The sequence below is a fragment of the Nilaparvata lugens genome, chromosome 1 (assembly GCF_014356525.2).
Source record: "Nilaparvata lugens isolate BPH chromosome 1, ASM1435652v1, whole genome shotgun sequence".
NCBI lineage: Eukaryota > Metazoa > Arthropoda > Insecta > Hemiptera > Delphacidae > Nilaparvata > Nilaparvata lugens.
Window position 1 is genome coordinate 7,623,569 of NC_052504.1, and position 15,154 is coordinate 7,638,722.

The 15,154-nt window shown below is 34.0% G+C and overlaps 2 protein-coding genes across 2 annotated transcripts in view; one reads left to right on the plus strand and one right to left on the minus strand.

Moving 5' to 3' along the window:
• The window catches only part of LOC111056579 (neuropeptide SIFamide receptor), a 250,376-nt gene that overhangs the window by 52,013 nt on the left and 183,209 nt on the right, over positions 1 to 15,154 (minus strand). The gene's annotated exons all lie outside the window — the stretch shown is intronic.
• Positions 1,366 to 6,469, plus strand: LOC111054686 (larval cuticle protein F1). Its single transcript, XM_022341758.2, has 2 exons — positions 1,366 to 1,567; positions 5,941 to 6,469. The coding sequence occupies exons 1-2, from the start codon at positions 1,550 to 1,552 to the stop codon at positions 6,241 to 6,243; spliced, it is 321 nt and encodes a 106-aa protein (XP_022197450.1). The 5' UTR covers positions 1,366 to 1,549; the 3' UTR covers positions 6,244 to 6,469.

Genomic DNA, 15,154 nt, shown 5'->3' on the forward strand with positions numbered 1-15,154 from the left:
ACCCCCAAAAATAGTGTAACACTATATTTTATCGATCACAGATAATGTGTAACACAGATAATCGATCCACAAATCTATTGTAGGCCTACCTGAATCTCACAACAAATTTGTAAATAGAATATTATTGATCATTTTTTGAACTTGTATGATCCTTTTTAAGGACTGAAAATTCTGTGAAGTGAAGAACTACAAGACTCAACCTATATAGGACTATGTGTAACCCCATCTAAATTTGGGAGAGGAATAGCACAAGGTTACCTTATTTTTTCTCTCCCTATCATTTTGATAATGCATTTATAGTATGATTGATTGAATAAAAGAATATATCATGTTCATATATATCCGTTGCAAAGTGGGTATTACTGTGCAAACTTCACTACGTCATAAAATAAAAAAGTTATTCTATTCTATATTCTGCCTAATGTAGATCAAATGAAGAACGAATAATAAATTATAGCAAGAATGGTATAGTCATCATTATCATCATCTTACATGCAAGGATTAGGCTATTGCCTGTTCCGACTTACGAACAGCTTATGCAGTAGTTATTTAAATTTAAAAGAGCTATGAAAGTTTACATTTATACATAACATGTCATCTATTGTATGAAATTTATTTATTAATAATCATTACATTATTTCAATTTTGGGAATTATCCCATTTGACAGGTAACTTGTCAGTACTTATACTATAATACATACAATCAAAAAGTGAAGTATCATTAAGAATGGTAATGATATATATTATTTATATAAAAATGAAATCAATTTTCTTGTGAATAAAATTCTGTGATTGCTATTCTCTAATAACATTTTTTTGACTGCCTGTTTGAATAGTGGGTAATAAGTATAGATCCTAGTAAATGAATTGATATCAAATTACTCTCTTCGTTTCTAAGATCACCTCATCTCTCATGATGGGAATTTTCAAAGTTCAACAACTGACATCAACATCAAGGAAATATTAGGAAATCCGAGTTCAACTTTCAACACCACGGATACTGGAATCAAAAATCAAAACTCAAGTACGAATTCAATCCCAGAGCACTCCAAACGACCATCCAATATGGGTCACTGTGAACGCTCATCTGAGAACGATCTTCTGAAAGGAATCGACATCCAAACCGTATTTGAATGAGAAATAGATTAGATTGGAGGTTGGTTGATTGATATTTTATCGGTCGCATCCCGCAGTCGGTCGCACTCAGTTCCGTACGTGACGTCCGTTAATTATAGTCGGACGAGGCGCTTAATTACACTCGAAAAGTACAACTCTAGAAGTGCTAGGGGAGATGAAAAATGAGGAAGAAGGACAGTGAAGGAATGGGAGAGAGAGAATCGATGGGAATCTCGATTCGCTTGTCAAGGGTACTGCATTGGTGGAGTGACCATCCTGGTCCATTCATCGTCTGCTGTGGAGGTCGATTCGAGGAGTGGTCCACACACTCTACTAGTATAAAGCCTCCCGCTCGGCCAGCTATCAGCACAGTTGTTCTCAGTTCTCGTTTGCAAGTGATCCTTTCGTGGACAACTCAACCCTCTACAGCACCATGTCTGCCTACACAGTGGTCAGTCTCTCTTACATACACCATTAACGTTTCGCTACATTACAGTGCTTCCAATGATCATACTGTTGTTTCTCTAACGTACACCATTATGTTTCACTACTTCACAGTGTTTCAAATTGCCCTTGTGTGAGCTCTTCATATAGTACGATAATAATCATTGATTTGAATCTCAACTATCGGTTTTCTGATACCCATTATATTTATTATACAATTTATTACGATATCCATCATTATTATTTATAAAGGATTATACTCTCATCCACTAACGTATAGTGCAATAATTATCCTCTCATTTACTCGTTACTCGAATGCTCTTTGCTAGCGCACAAACTTTGTTTTGCTGGCAACGCCAATATTATATATTTTATTATTATTTAACTTCAATGAAAGCTTTTGTATTTTTGTTAGTAAATTTCTAATGTATGAAACTGAATTTTGTTTTCCATGTTTTGTGAATTATTTATATGAATTTGGCCATAAATTTGTTTGGATTTGATTGGATTCATTTACTGAAAGGTGCAACAAACGTAATTTGTTAGTAAATTTCTAATGTATGAAATGAGCTTTGTTAATTATTTATATGAATTTGGCCATAAATTTGTTTGGATTTGATTGGATTCATTTACTGAAAGGTGCAACAAACGTAATTTGTTAGTAAATTTCTAATGTATGAAATGAGTTTTGTTTTCCATGTTTTGGGAATTATTTATATGAATTTGGCCATAAATTTGTTTGGATTTGATTGGATTCATTTACTGAAAGGTGCAACAAACGTAATTTGTTAGTAAATTTCTAATGTATGAAATGAATTTTGTTTTGCATGTTTTGTGAATTATTTATATGAATTTGGCCATAAATTTGTTTGGATTTGATTGGATTCATTTACTGAAAGGTGCAACAAACGTAATTGAAGTTGAATCTCGACTATCGGTTTTCTAATATCCATTATTTATCAACGATTATTTTCTTATTCAATAACTCATAGTTTAGTATTTGTTATTAAAGCTGAATTTCAACTATTGGTTCTCCATCACCCATTTTCAATCAATTAGTAATATATAGTGCAATAATCGTTATATGAGTTGAATCTCAACTATTTGTTCTCTAATATCCATGATTTATCAACGATTATACTCTCATGTACCGTCGTATAGTACAATAATCCTAATTTCAGTTGAATTATTCTCAACTTTCGGTTTTACAAATTATCCATTATTAATCAACGATTATCTCTTCATTTACTAACGTATAGTGTAATAATCATCATTCAAGTTGAATCTCATTATTTATCCATAAGTCAATATTCATTATTTATCCCCTCATTTATGCATGTAAAGTGCAATAATTTATTGTCAACTATTATAGAGTATTCTCTCATTTACTAACATAATAAGCCTGGATATTATAGTGAAATAATCGTCATTATTTGATGTGAATCTCATTTACAATATCCGTTCTTATTTATTAATTCTTTATTTAATTAATTCTTATTTTATTAAATCTTTATTATTCTTTATTTTCAATAATAATTCTCATCTTATTAATTCTTTATTATTCTTTATTTCCAATATCCTTTCTCATTTATTAATTCTTTATTGATTGATACAATAACTACATCATTAAAATGATAGGGAGAGAAAAATAAGGTAACCTTGTGCTATGATTATCATTTCATTTACTAAAGTAAACTTTAAGTGCACTATATCTAATGATTTCTCACATACTATCATGAACAACATTTTTCATTTATCTATCAACTATTTTGAGCAATCAATTATCAATATTCAATATTCTATTAAATCCTACTCACTTTTCTTCAATTGATATTCTATCGCTGTTTTTCCTTAATATATTGAGTTTTGATATTTTCGATTATTTGAAGCAATAAATATAATACAATAGATCCAATGCATTTTCTTGTGATTTTAAGTTTATTCTTAGGCTTTCAATAATCAATCAATTCACATTTTATTGGCTTTTAGTATTCTTGATACACATTTCTCTTTCTCTAATCTGGAGTAAGCTCACTAAAACAAAATTCCAACTTGACCTGTTATTAACAATGCAATATATTTTTTCCCGATACTGCTGTATGTCTTTTGTCATTCATGTATTAATACTTTTTCTGCTACATTATAGTTATTGAAAACCTTAGCTTTCAATTATCCCTTGAAGCTAGGTTGAAATGACCAAAGCCAATCCTCTTGTACTAATGTCAAAATCATTCAGCCGTTCACAATAATTATGTGATTGGAATGCACAATAATAACTGAATTGATAAGATTTCAATAATATAACCCGCATTAACAGCACTCATTCACTGGAAAGTCCGAATATGAACCAATCATGATAAAATGTGATGAATATTGTTTAGATCAAATTCAGAAAATCACAGTATGAGCTGCATCACTTTATTAAAACAGAGAACCCATTTACATTAATTAACCAATATGAGATCAAGCAGTTATGCCTCAATGACGATTCAATGAAATTATTTTTGGCTGTGTGATTACCAATGTCAATGTTCTTCATAGATTTACGTTAATGCGTGCACTCACTCATGATTAGAGTTTGTTGTGTTGAGAAGCTCCTGCAAATTATTATAAATAATAATATTGTAAGTCTTCTCAAACTGTGAGAAATGACTGTTCAATAGATACATAATTACTCCTAATATAGATAATCATTGATATATTATAGTAGTTTCAAGAATAAATTGAGATAACAATAACTTGATAAATTTTTGATTCATCAATCTTTGTCAGCTGGAAGAATACCATTTAATGTCTGTAATTATCAGCCAGTAGGCAAAAGAGATATTGGCAGACCAAGCAAGCGTTGGCAATAATAGGATTTTTTTATGTTCATTCAAATAATTGGCTAGATGTGAGTCGGAACAGGTTAAAGCCTAATCATTGTTTGTAAGAAGAAGAAGATCAGTCTTTGGCCGTATCTTACTCATGATCAAACTTGTCTATCATGAGCTGCGTACACATATTCGCACTCCCAACGCGCACCGAGCACGCTCCGCCTTCGTACCGCCCTCGTACCGCCCTCGTTCCTCCATCGTACCACAGTCGCTCCACCCGCGCACCCATCATGAACGTTACGGAAGATGTTAGATCTTCTCGCGTTCCCCGGTCGAACCACTGTTGCTCCCCGGTCGATCATCAATCGCTCTGCTGGAGTGACGTTCGGTTGCGGAGCAGAGCGAAAGTCTGTACGCACCTTAAACTATTCAACCATCAACGTCGGAATTGGGCAAGTTTCGTTCGATAAAGTTGCAACAGTGTTTTAAAATACCTAACCGAATCTGGATACAAGAATCTACAATAAATACAGGCAATATTATAGATGGCTTCAAGTATCAATGCATATGATAAATTGTATGTAGGATATACGTGTATGGAATTGACGTGAAACTGATGTATTGGTCAATAAGATTTACATCAAGTTTCCCAAAAATTGATCTTAATCTCGTATATTTTGATCAATAAGCTCTTAAATTGTAATTTTCACAATTGCTCATTTGTTTCACTCCAAGTATTGCATTCCCACATTAAGTACAGTAATGAAATATATACTTTTTTCTGAGCTTGAAGCCAGTTGAATTGATAGTCTGATTGATTGGGATAGTTTCAGTGGAATAACATTATAGAATGAGGAGGTGTATAAGGAAGAATGTTGTATAGGCCTACTACAGTATTGAAACAACGGTGCTTTTTCTTCACTTGGCTTCACCGTGGGCTCCAAAGTACAAACGAACCACTGGAGAGAAAACTTACACTTTTCTTCCATATTTCTACAAGATTATTCTTCCATATGTCTACTAGTAGTTCTGTGAACAGTGGACCTCACGCAGTCTTATCATCCACAAGTACCTGATTGGAGCTATAGACCTTATGGGAATACAGCAATAGACTGGCTTCTCCACACATCTCTGTAATCACTTGTCAGCTGATTTAAGATGAATAATCCTACAGTCTGATTTTTACTCTAATATTGGCGTATGAAGGAGGCTCCTTTTTCTTTTTATATTATCCTTGAAATGCAAAATTTCCAAAACCTTGTATATACGTCGACGCGCAATCAAAAAAGAAACATACCTGTCAAATTTCATGAAAATCTATTACCGCGTTTCGCCATAAATTCGCAACATACAAACATTTATGAACATTCAAACATTTAAACTTTAAGAGAAATGCCAAACCGTCGACTTGAATCTTAGACCTCTCTTCGCTCGGTAAACAATCCACTTATCTTGGTTGAACAGTTTAGTGACTTTTTGACGGGATAGCAGTCTAATGGTTTGTACGAAATATAACGTAGAATTGGGGAATATTTGTAAAAGAATTTTGTAAATTTTGTTGCAGTTGATCGCCCTGGCCGCAGTCCTAGTGGCAGTGTCAGCCGCCCCCGGCGCAGTGGTGCCCGTGGTGCCTGTGGTGCACGCCGCCCCTGTTCCCGTGGTGCACGCCGCACCAGTCGTCGTCAAGCACCATGCACCAATCGTGCCCGTTGTCCACCACGCACCAGTTGTCGTCAAGCACGCTCCCGTCGTTCCCGTTGTGCACCACGCTCCACTTGTCGCCCACCCAGCTCCCGTCCTCGTCAAGCACGCACCAGTTGTGCCAGTCGTCCACCACTCGTCCCACTCTGTCGTTGTCCACCACTAAGAGAGGACCACAACTGTCATCTGTCGGCGGCCCGCTCTGTCGTTGACCCACTCTGACGGCGGCCCACTCTGACGTTGTCCACCGCTGAGAGAGGACCACGAGAGAATGTCACCGAGTTGACACTTCATCACGCCCACCTTCTTGCCTGCCATACACACTTGTAAATTCGTCTTCCTTCTCCATAAATTATTTTTCTACAGTCAAACAATAAATACCTGTCACACAATGTCTGTTTTATTGATTTGTTCAAATATAATTCTATCCCAAAGATTAATTAATCTCTCTATACTAATCAACAAGATCAATCTATTCTTTTGATAGATGAATCAATTTGTACACTTTTGGACATATAAGTCAATTTTTGCAAATAATGGGTAAATATTTATAAAATAGAATTATAGTACTCTTTAAGATTAATAAAATAATGAAACAAGAATACAAATTGTTACGTGACTACTAGTTTTATTATCTTATTAATTCTAAAGGGTATTATGATTCTATTTTATAAATACAAGAAAGTAGCCCTTCATCCATACATTTTGAAAAATGAGAAAATACTTCTCATGTGCTGGAGAGCCTGACATATCAAAGCGCTCCACCATACGAGTAGCTGTTTTACTATTATTTACAATATTTTACAATAAACATATTCACAGATATAATGTAATTTGTGAAAAGCATCAGACTGTTATCTCGTGAAAAAGTGTACAAATTTATCCATTTAGAAGAAGCTCTTAATGAAAACTATAATACTAGCGTAGGCTACAACATTTCAAAACATCGATGATGATTGCATTCCTCCTGTTCTTCCAAACAACAATGTTTAGTTTATTTATTTGTTCATTTATCATTCACAATCAACTTAAGGACAAAGAAACAGACTACAGTCCAAAACTTCTTTTCATCCCGATTTCATAAAATAAATTGTCCAAATAAAGGTTATGTGCGACTCTCCAATTCTTCACAAATTTCCACATTGAAACGAAACACAAACACTTGAAACAATAAATTTTGAATTTAGAAAGATTAAGATCCAAATTGATAACAAAATTCATTTTACTTAGTACTCAAAACTGTAAAATAAATTTTAATTTGAAATATTTATATTTTTATTTTATATTAATACATGGGAATATTAATAGAATCTTCAATTATTGTTTCAATGGTGTTGATATTTTGCAATATCAATGTCAGCCTCAAAACTTTCCACATAATTCAATACACTGTACAAATACATTGTATAGTGATTTACAATAATATTTGTCTACCAAATATCACTCAATTAGGATTGATTGGATATTCTATAATTCATGATAACTTTCATATGATTTATTGACATCATTTCGATTCTAGTAACTAGTCAAGTCAAGTCAAGTCAAAAATAAGTTTATTTCCAAATCTTTCTAAGATTATAAATGTTACATACAGAGCTAAAAACTAATTAGGAGTATGCAGTTTGCTATGCAAATACTATAGAATCTGTCGATAGAATAATTTAATAGTCAGTAGAATCAATTATTGATTTGGGAATTCGAGATGGGGAATTGAGATGGGAATTCGAAGAATACCATAATGCAGAAAAATCAAGCATTCTGAAACATATCCTATTTATAATTGAACCACTTATTTGAAATATTTTTGACGGTAGTTTGAAGTCCCTTGTAATTTTTGAAGTATTCTGTGGCGTTCTGGAACAGCGAGGTAGCATATTTGTGAAGTCCAGTTTTGCAGAATATCTGACAGCTCCCAATGATCAGTTGTCGTCCACACGTTGTTAAATTGGAATTTCAGCTCATGTTATGGAACAGATTTATAGTAAAGCTCACCAAACTTCAAGTAAGGACACGTTTCAATTACCACAAATTGAAATAGTTACGAAACGTGTTAGCTGTTCTCATTTTGAAACACGCAAATAACTAAAGTTTGGGAGAATTTGTTGTGATGGAAACGGGCCTGAGTTAGTATGGACAACAAATTCACGGGATGCAGGTGAGACGTGGAATGTGAATTTCAAACGCAGTGATTTTTCTGATGAGTTTTACCAGAGACAAACAAAAATAGCGTATTCTTAAGCTTATCTTTTCTCTATGGTAAATAGCGTATATCCTTACGCTTATACTTTCTCTACGGTATTACTGGGCAAATGAGGGGAGGAGGATTAGTAAAGTTAAACCGTGAATTGTACTGTAGTAGCAGTAGCTCAATTCATTCATCTCATTCATTACAATAAATTCAATCATAATAATAATTATTGTGGTATTAAAGTTTGAACTTCTCAACTTGAATTATGAAAGAGCCAAATCCTATATATCATAGCCACCTGTAATTCAAGGCCGCGGCCTACAATATTGCAGCGTCGTGTAGGCCTAGAATCGAATACATGATTGGTGAAATAGTATATTTCGCACCTAGGGCCGAAAATGAGACTTTTCCGGCTCGAAATCGGTTTTCAAGTCCGAGGCCGTAGGCCGAGGACTAGAAAAGATTGAGAGCCGGAAAAACATTTTTGCCCATGGTGAGAACGTTATTTTTCGCCACACAGAAAAATAAACAATATAAATATGAGAGTAATTGTTTATTAGGCACTTCCGAAAGCAAAACAGGAAGGTCATAGCTCTAGCAAATCTGAGGTAATCTGAACATTAGGAAATTGTCCAAGTATTTTCATTTTTTATTCTGATTTGTATAAATAACCTAAAAGATTATGTTCAATCATGTAAGAGGTTGAGTTTATACTTTTTATTCTTCCAAATTACAATAAGATGATATTATTATAAATGTTTTGATTCTTGAATAATAAACACAAATAATGAAAAGTTTTTTGATCAGCTTTTTTAGCACACTTGAAATTTGGCCAATCTGAATGTCAACGTCAACAATGCTTGTTGTCGTTGACTTCGGAAGTTTAGGTTAGAAGTTCTATCCTAATCTGAAAATCGAATTTGAATAGTTTATGATATATATCTTACCTGTATTTTATTCATCCAAATAAAATTATAGTATCTTATTGCAGAATACTTATTCAATTCTAGAAGCATAAACTGATTCCGTTTCACAAACCATTTTGTAAACACGTTCACATCAAATCAGAATCAGCTGACTTCAAGGTTATTCTACAGCCCTAGGGCTGTAAAACTTTTACCGGCCTGGTCAGAAAACAATCATTTTCGGCCTCCATATGACGCACGAAAACCAGCTCATTACATCCAAGTGGGGCGAAAAAGATTTAAATAAATACCAGCTGATCTTTTTCACCAATCATGTATTAGATTGTAGGCCTACACTGCGACTTTGCAATATCGTAGGCCGCGGCCTTGTATTAGAGGTGGCTATGCTATTATACTAGTAGTTCTGCGAACAGTAGACCTCGCTCATGAATACAACTTTCAATCTAATGAGAAGGGCAAGTACAGTAAGTACAGTATATTGTGAAGATTTAGCCATGTCATCTATTATTTTCTCCATTGAAAGTGCTGGAGACACTGTTTGCAGGGACACCGGACTTATCAAGGAGGTACCTTTATATCGTCTCCATATTTACAAAATAAACATATATTAGAAATTTTCTAATAATTAATTGTAAGAAATCGGTCAACTGACGGAAAAATGGAATATGCAGTAGGCAATTTAGATGATGAATCGTCTCACAGACGATAGTGAGACGGAAATAATTCTAAATAAGACGGGTTTGTTGGTGACAATGACAGGAGGTTGCTAATGATGTTTTTCATGAAAAGTGGATTCAATGTTATGGCTTGTTATTCCTATGCAGAAAATTAATGCTCACAAATCGGTTTCCGATCTCATACCAAAAGGAAACAGTAGGAACATGAATTGCTGTATCTTCAAAGATACGAAAAAGTAGCTTTCGACGTTAGTCTACGGTTTTTTAAATATTAAAAAAAACCGGAGTTCTTACCAAAAATCTTCACACATACGTTTCTGTGCCTTGTTTCAAAGAACTTGCATACAAATTTCATCCAAATCGGACAATAACTGCGACTGTAACTGCGGTACAAACAAACTAACAGACAAAAGCCGATTACTGTATTTTTATATCTGGTCATTTAAATTCATTTATATCTGGATATTTATGTTCAACGGATCTCGAAAACGGCTCTAACGATTTTCACGAAATTTGGAACATAGTATGTTTATGATATTAAAATTCGATTGCACTAGGTCTCATCCTTGAGAAAACTCGGTGAACGACATTAAAAGGATAATTCATCCTTGGCTGAAACAGCTGTGGACAGTAAAAAAGTGAGTGAGCGAGTGAGTATGTGAAAAATCAAAATATCGCATCCCCGAAATTCATAAGATGACAAATAGCCAGCTGTGGAATATAAACACGATAATTTCAGAAAATTGTGTACTGTTTATCAATAAATAAAAATAACTAGCGAAGCTCGGTGCCCCGATATTGATAATAATAATAGCGATGCTATTTTAGCTAACATATACTCATACACAAAACACTAATTTGCCCAGTTTGAATAATAAATTCAGGCACTTGTGAGGTGTTTACGCTCTTATTGGGTACAAGATGTCTCCTATTTTTCCAGCTATCATTAATTGATAATTATGAATCATCACCCTGGAAAAGTGCTCTTGTGTATTTTATTTTCTTGAGTTGAGCTGCGTTTACACCAAAGTTATTGACAAAATGTTTATTTCTCCGTCCTTATAGATTCTATTAGATTGAACATAACTTATCATACGTATCAAACATATCATCATATGTTTCTCAAGTTCCGTTCAATCAAAAGCTGCGTTTACACCAAAGTTATTCACAAAATGTTAATAACTCAATCCCTATAGATTCTATTAGATTGAATATTACTAACTTATCATACACATGATGAACATATGTGTTTTTCAAGTTCCGTTCAATCTAATAGAATCTATAAGGATTAAGTTAATAACATTTTGTTTATAACTTTGGTGTAAACCCAGCTTAATAGAATCTATAAGGACGGAAAAAAACATCTTGTTAATAACTGTGGTGCAAAACGAAGCTTAAGAAATTGTTGATTTTGAATTGTTTGAAAACATTAAATACCTTTGCAAAATTGGTAATTTCTCAACAAAAGATTGCATAGCTGAAACGCTGCAATGAATCGAACTTGAATTTACAATATTGTCTAATCCTGTGATGGTTCTACTCAGGAAAACAGAAATGTTACAAGATTACTCGGAAACCGTTATCTCAAATGTATTCAATTTTCTAGAAGCGTGCATAATTCATTTCCACGGCAATAGATCTTCGAATATTTTGACGGGAGTCGAATACAGGCGAGAATTTTAAGCAAGATTTGAAAATACAATTCTTGCTGCGAAATTACTAGAATGGGTCTAATAAGAGTGAAATGGACGGATATGACAACTGCTGTCATAACGGGGAAGAAGACAGATGGCCTGGGAAACTAGATATATATTCTGTCTCTCTCCTTGCTTTCATCCTTGTCTTGGTATTGTCTTCTCTCCACGATTGGTCCCTTTCCGATTCTCCCCACGAAGACTCCCCCTTCCCCAACCCCCGACACCATACCAATCTTGTCATCGTTCTATAGCAATAAAACTTCTCCCAGCAAATCCCATCTCTCGCGTGATTCTCGAAATAAGCGAGAAAATAAGGTAGGAGCTTTAGCGTGCTCGTATTATATTCGATAATAGAGTTATTCTTGCTTCCTACATTGGCGATATGACGATATCGCAGGCTGTATTGTTGTTTGGACAATCGTTCTCTCTTCCCAATGCGTCTCCTTTCTTATTAGACAACAGTTGATCAGCTAAAGAGTTTTCAGCAAACTCCAGAAATAATCTACTTCATCGATCTTTACTCTATTAAGTATCAAGATTAAAATACATTTCCTAATACTATTTTTGAATGGATTTATACTCCGTACAAAACTACTTTTGACTTGGGAGGGACATGCTCAGCAGAGAAAACATACATGGATACAACGGCGGCCATATTACCGTTCTGAACTGGTAAGCGTTCTCTAATTTCTATAAGTATTCAAGCCCTCATGTTAAACTTACGAAGTTTCCTCTCTGAAAGCATCGAGTCGACTGAGTCTAATTGACAAATTGTCAACTGCGCTTCTATCTATGACTCAATCCATCACTGTAATTGGCTGATCTCCCTCCATTTCTCTGCGCCGCATATTCCTCCAAGTCAAAAGTATTTTGTACGGAGTATAGGCTGAGCTATTCTATTACATTATTATAATGACGTCAACTGGAAAATAATATTAATAATATAAAATAATCATGTTATGATAAGATATGAATATAAGATACATTCAAATCTGGAAATCCTTGATACAGTTTTCAATAGGAAACTCTATTTCATGACTGAAAAATGCATGACAGCACTAAATTTGAGGATAAAAAATTCATTATTCAATGATTCTCTCACCCCTATTCAGTATTTGTACTCGAATAAAATAATAAGGAATGATTATTTCAAATGAACACAATTTTCAATGCACCAGTAATTCAATGACCGTTGTCATATCAGTTTCATCAGTGAGAAAAAATAGCGTAAGTAGATTAATGATATAGGGCGTTTAAGTCGCAACTTTTACTGTTTTATTATTTTTTAGAAAACTGATTATTATTTATTTATGTAGCGTATGGCAGACACACAACAAATATATAGCTCATGAGTCTCAAATGCCTAGATATACACTGTAAATTTCCAAATTCTTTGAGATGTGTTGTTTTCGGTCAGGAGAACATAAGTTTGTCTGACCGCCATCATTTGCTAGTCCATTCAGCGATACCCAATGTGCACCATGTAGGCGAACTAGCGTTACACATAATTAAGTTAAAAATCTGATTGCTGGAACAATTTTGAGGTTAAAGAGGGTTAAAACTCAATTTTTAATTTTCACAAAGAAAAACTAATGATACCTTGTAATATTTCTCTCCCAAATTTAGATAAAATTAAACAGTCCGAAATGATGTCTTCTTGATTTCCACAAAATTTCAGTCCAAAAATATTATTTATACAAACCATTCTTTTGAGTTTAAATGTTCCAAATACCAAAATAATAATAACTTATATCACTCTTTTTTCTTGGATAGAGAATATTCACTTATTGTTAACCCAGTAAAGCCGATTATTGTCGATTATTGTCGATTTTTACTGTTTTGGCCGGGTGAGAATGTAAGAACGGCACAATATGAGAGACTACCAGTGTCACACTGGTTCATGGGAAAGAACTATGTGAACATCGGCTTGAGATAACAGTAAAAGTTGCGACATAACCGCCCTATACCATGAGATACCTACTTATATGCAATTGTTTCTCTATTGCTCTATTCTCGCTAAATAAACACAGTCGGCTAGGACAGCCGAGACAACAAAGGCGTTGCACCCTTCAGTCTGTCAGCGCTACGTGGTCGTGGGTTTGAATCTCGCTGCAGGCATGGACGTTTGATCATCTCATAAATCACCCACGCACAAGCTGAAATCTCATGTGGGTATCATCCACAAGGAGAACATTATTGATACATAATATTACTCGTTACAGGTCCTACATTTTCCTGATAAAATAAGCTTTCCGATTAATATGTTTATCTGAAAACTGTATTATTGACATTTCTTTATATATTCAGGTTGATTCCTATTATACCTTCCTCCTTATTACCCTTCTAAGCGATTGAGAGCTTTATCAAAATCTGAGTGGCCCTTATAATCCACAGAGGTGGAAAAATCTAAGAATATTTTCTCTCTTGAATTAATGAAATCCTCATCCAATGACGAAGAAATAAATTTATTAATGCATCTTTGTTATTATATAAATAACTCATCAAAAAAGGATGTCATACCTGGAGGATATCGCCATCAATTTTCTTTGAATATTCTTCATAAGATTATTACCTGAAACAGAAAAATGAGAAAAAATGATGTAATATATATTATGAAACAGAATGTTTCTCAGTTTTTCACTGAATCAAGTTGACACTATAGTTTTTACATTAAGTCCGTCATTATTCCGTCAGTTACAAAAAAAAATTAAGAAATATAATCAGCTAATCAGGTCGATTGAGAAAACAGAACTATTGTTATTGATTGTTCTATTGTATGTGATTGACTATTTTTATATGTCCCTCAAATACCTTGCAGCTAGAGGGATACTATCGCACTGTTGTAATATTCAAATAAATTTATTACTTTGCTTGCCCTATTACCATAGGTAAGGAAAGTATTGCTTTCCAAAAAAATAAGGTACCCCAATTTCTAAATTTCTATACGTTTCAAGGTCCCCTGAGTCCAAAAAAGTGTTTTTTGGGTATTGGTCTGTATGTGTGTGTGTATGAGTGTATGTGCGTCTGTGTACACGATATCTCATCTCCCAATTAACGGAATGACTTGAAATTTGGAACGTAAGGTCCTTACACTATAAGGATCCGACACGAACAATTTCGATCAAATGCAATTCAAGATGGCGGCTAAAATGGCAAAAATGTTGTTAAAAACAGGGTTTTTCACGATTTTCTCGAAAATGGCTCCAACGATTTCGATCAAATCCTAAAATAGCCACAAACCACACCTAAAATAGTAATTGGTAATTAAATAGTAAAATCCCATATCTGTAAAAATTTCAGGAGCTCCGCCTAATCTATGCAAAGTTTGATTTTAGATTTAGGTCTCAGATATAATTTAAATGAAGAATTTCGAGTGGTAAAGATTGAGCATGAAAATCTCTTCAGTTGATGCCCAGTAACATTTCCACCTAAAATAGAAAATAAGCTTGAAATTTGAGAAAATGTGTTTATTCAATTGCAAACTGTTGGCAACTGTTGATTCTATTAAATCATTCATTATGGAGAGATAGCAGATCTCGTGTGTATCCAGCGTTATTGTCCTGTCACCAGCTGGCTCAGATCTTCGAAT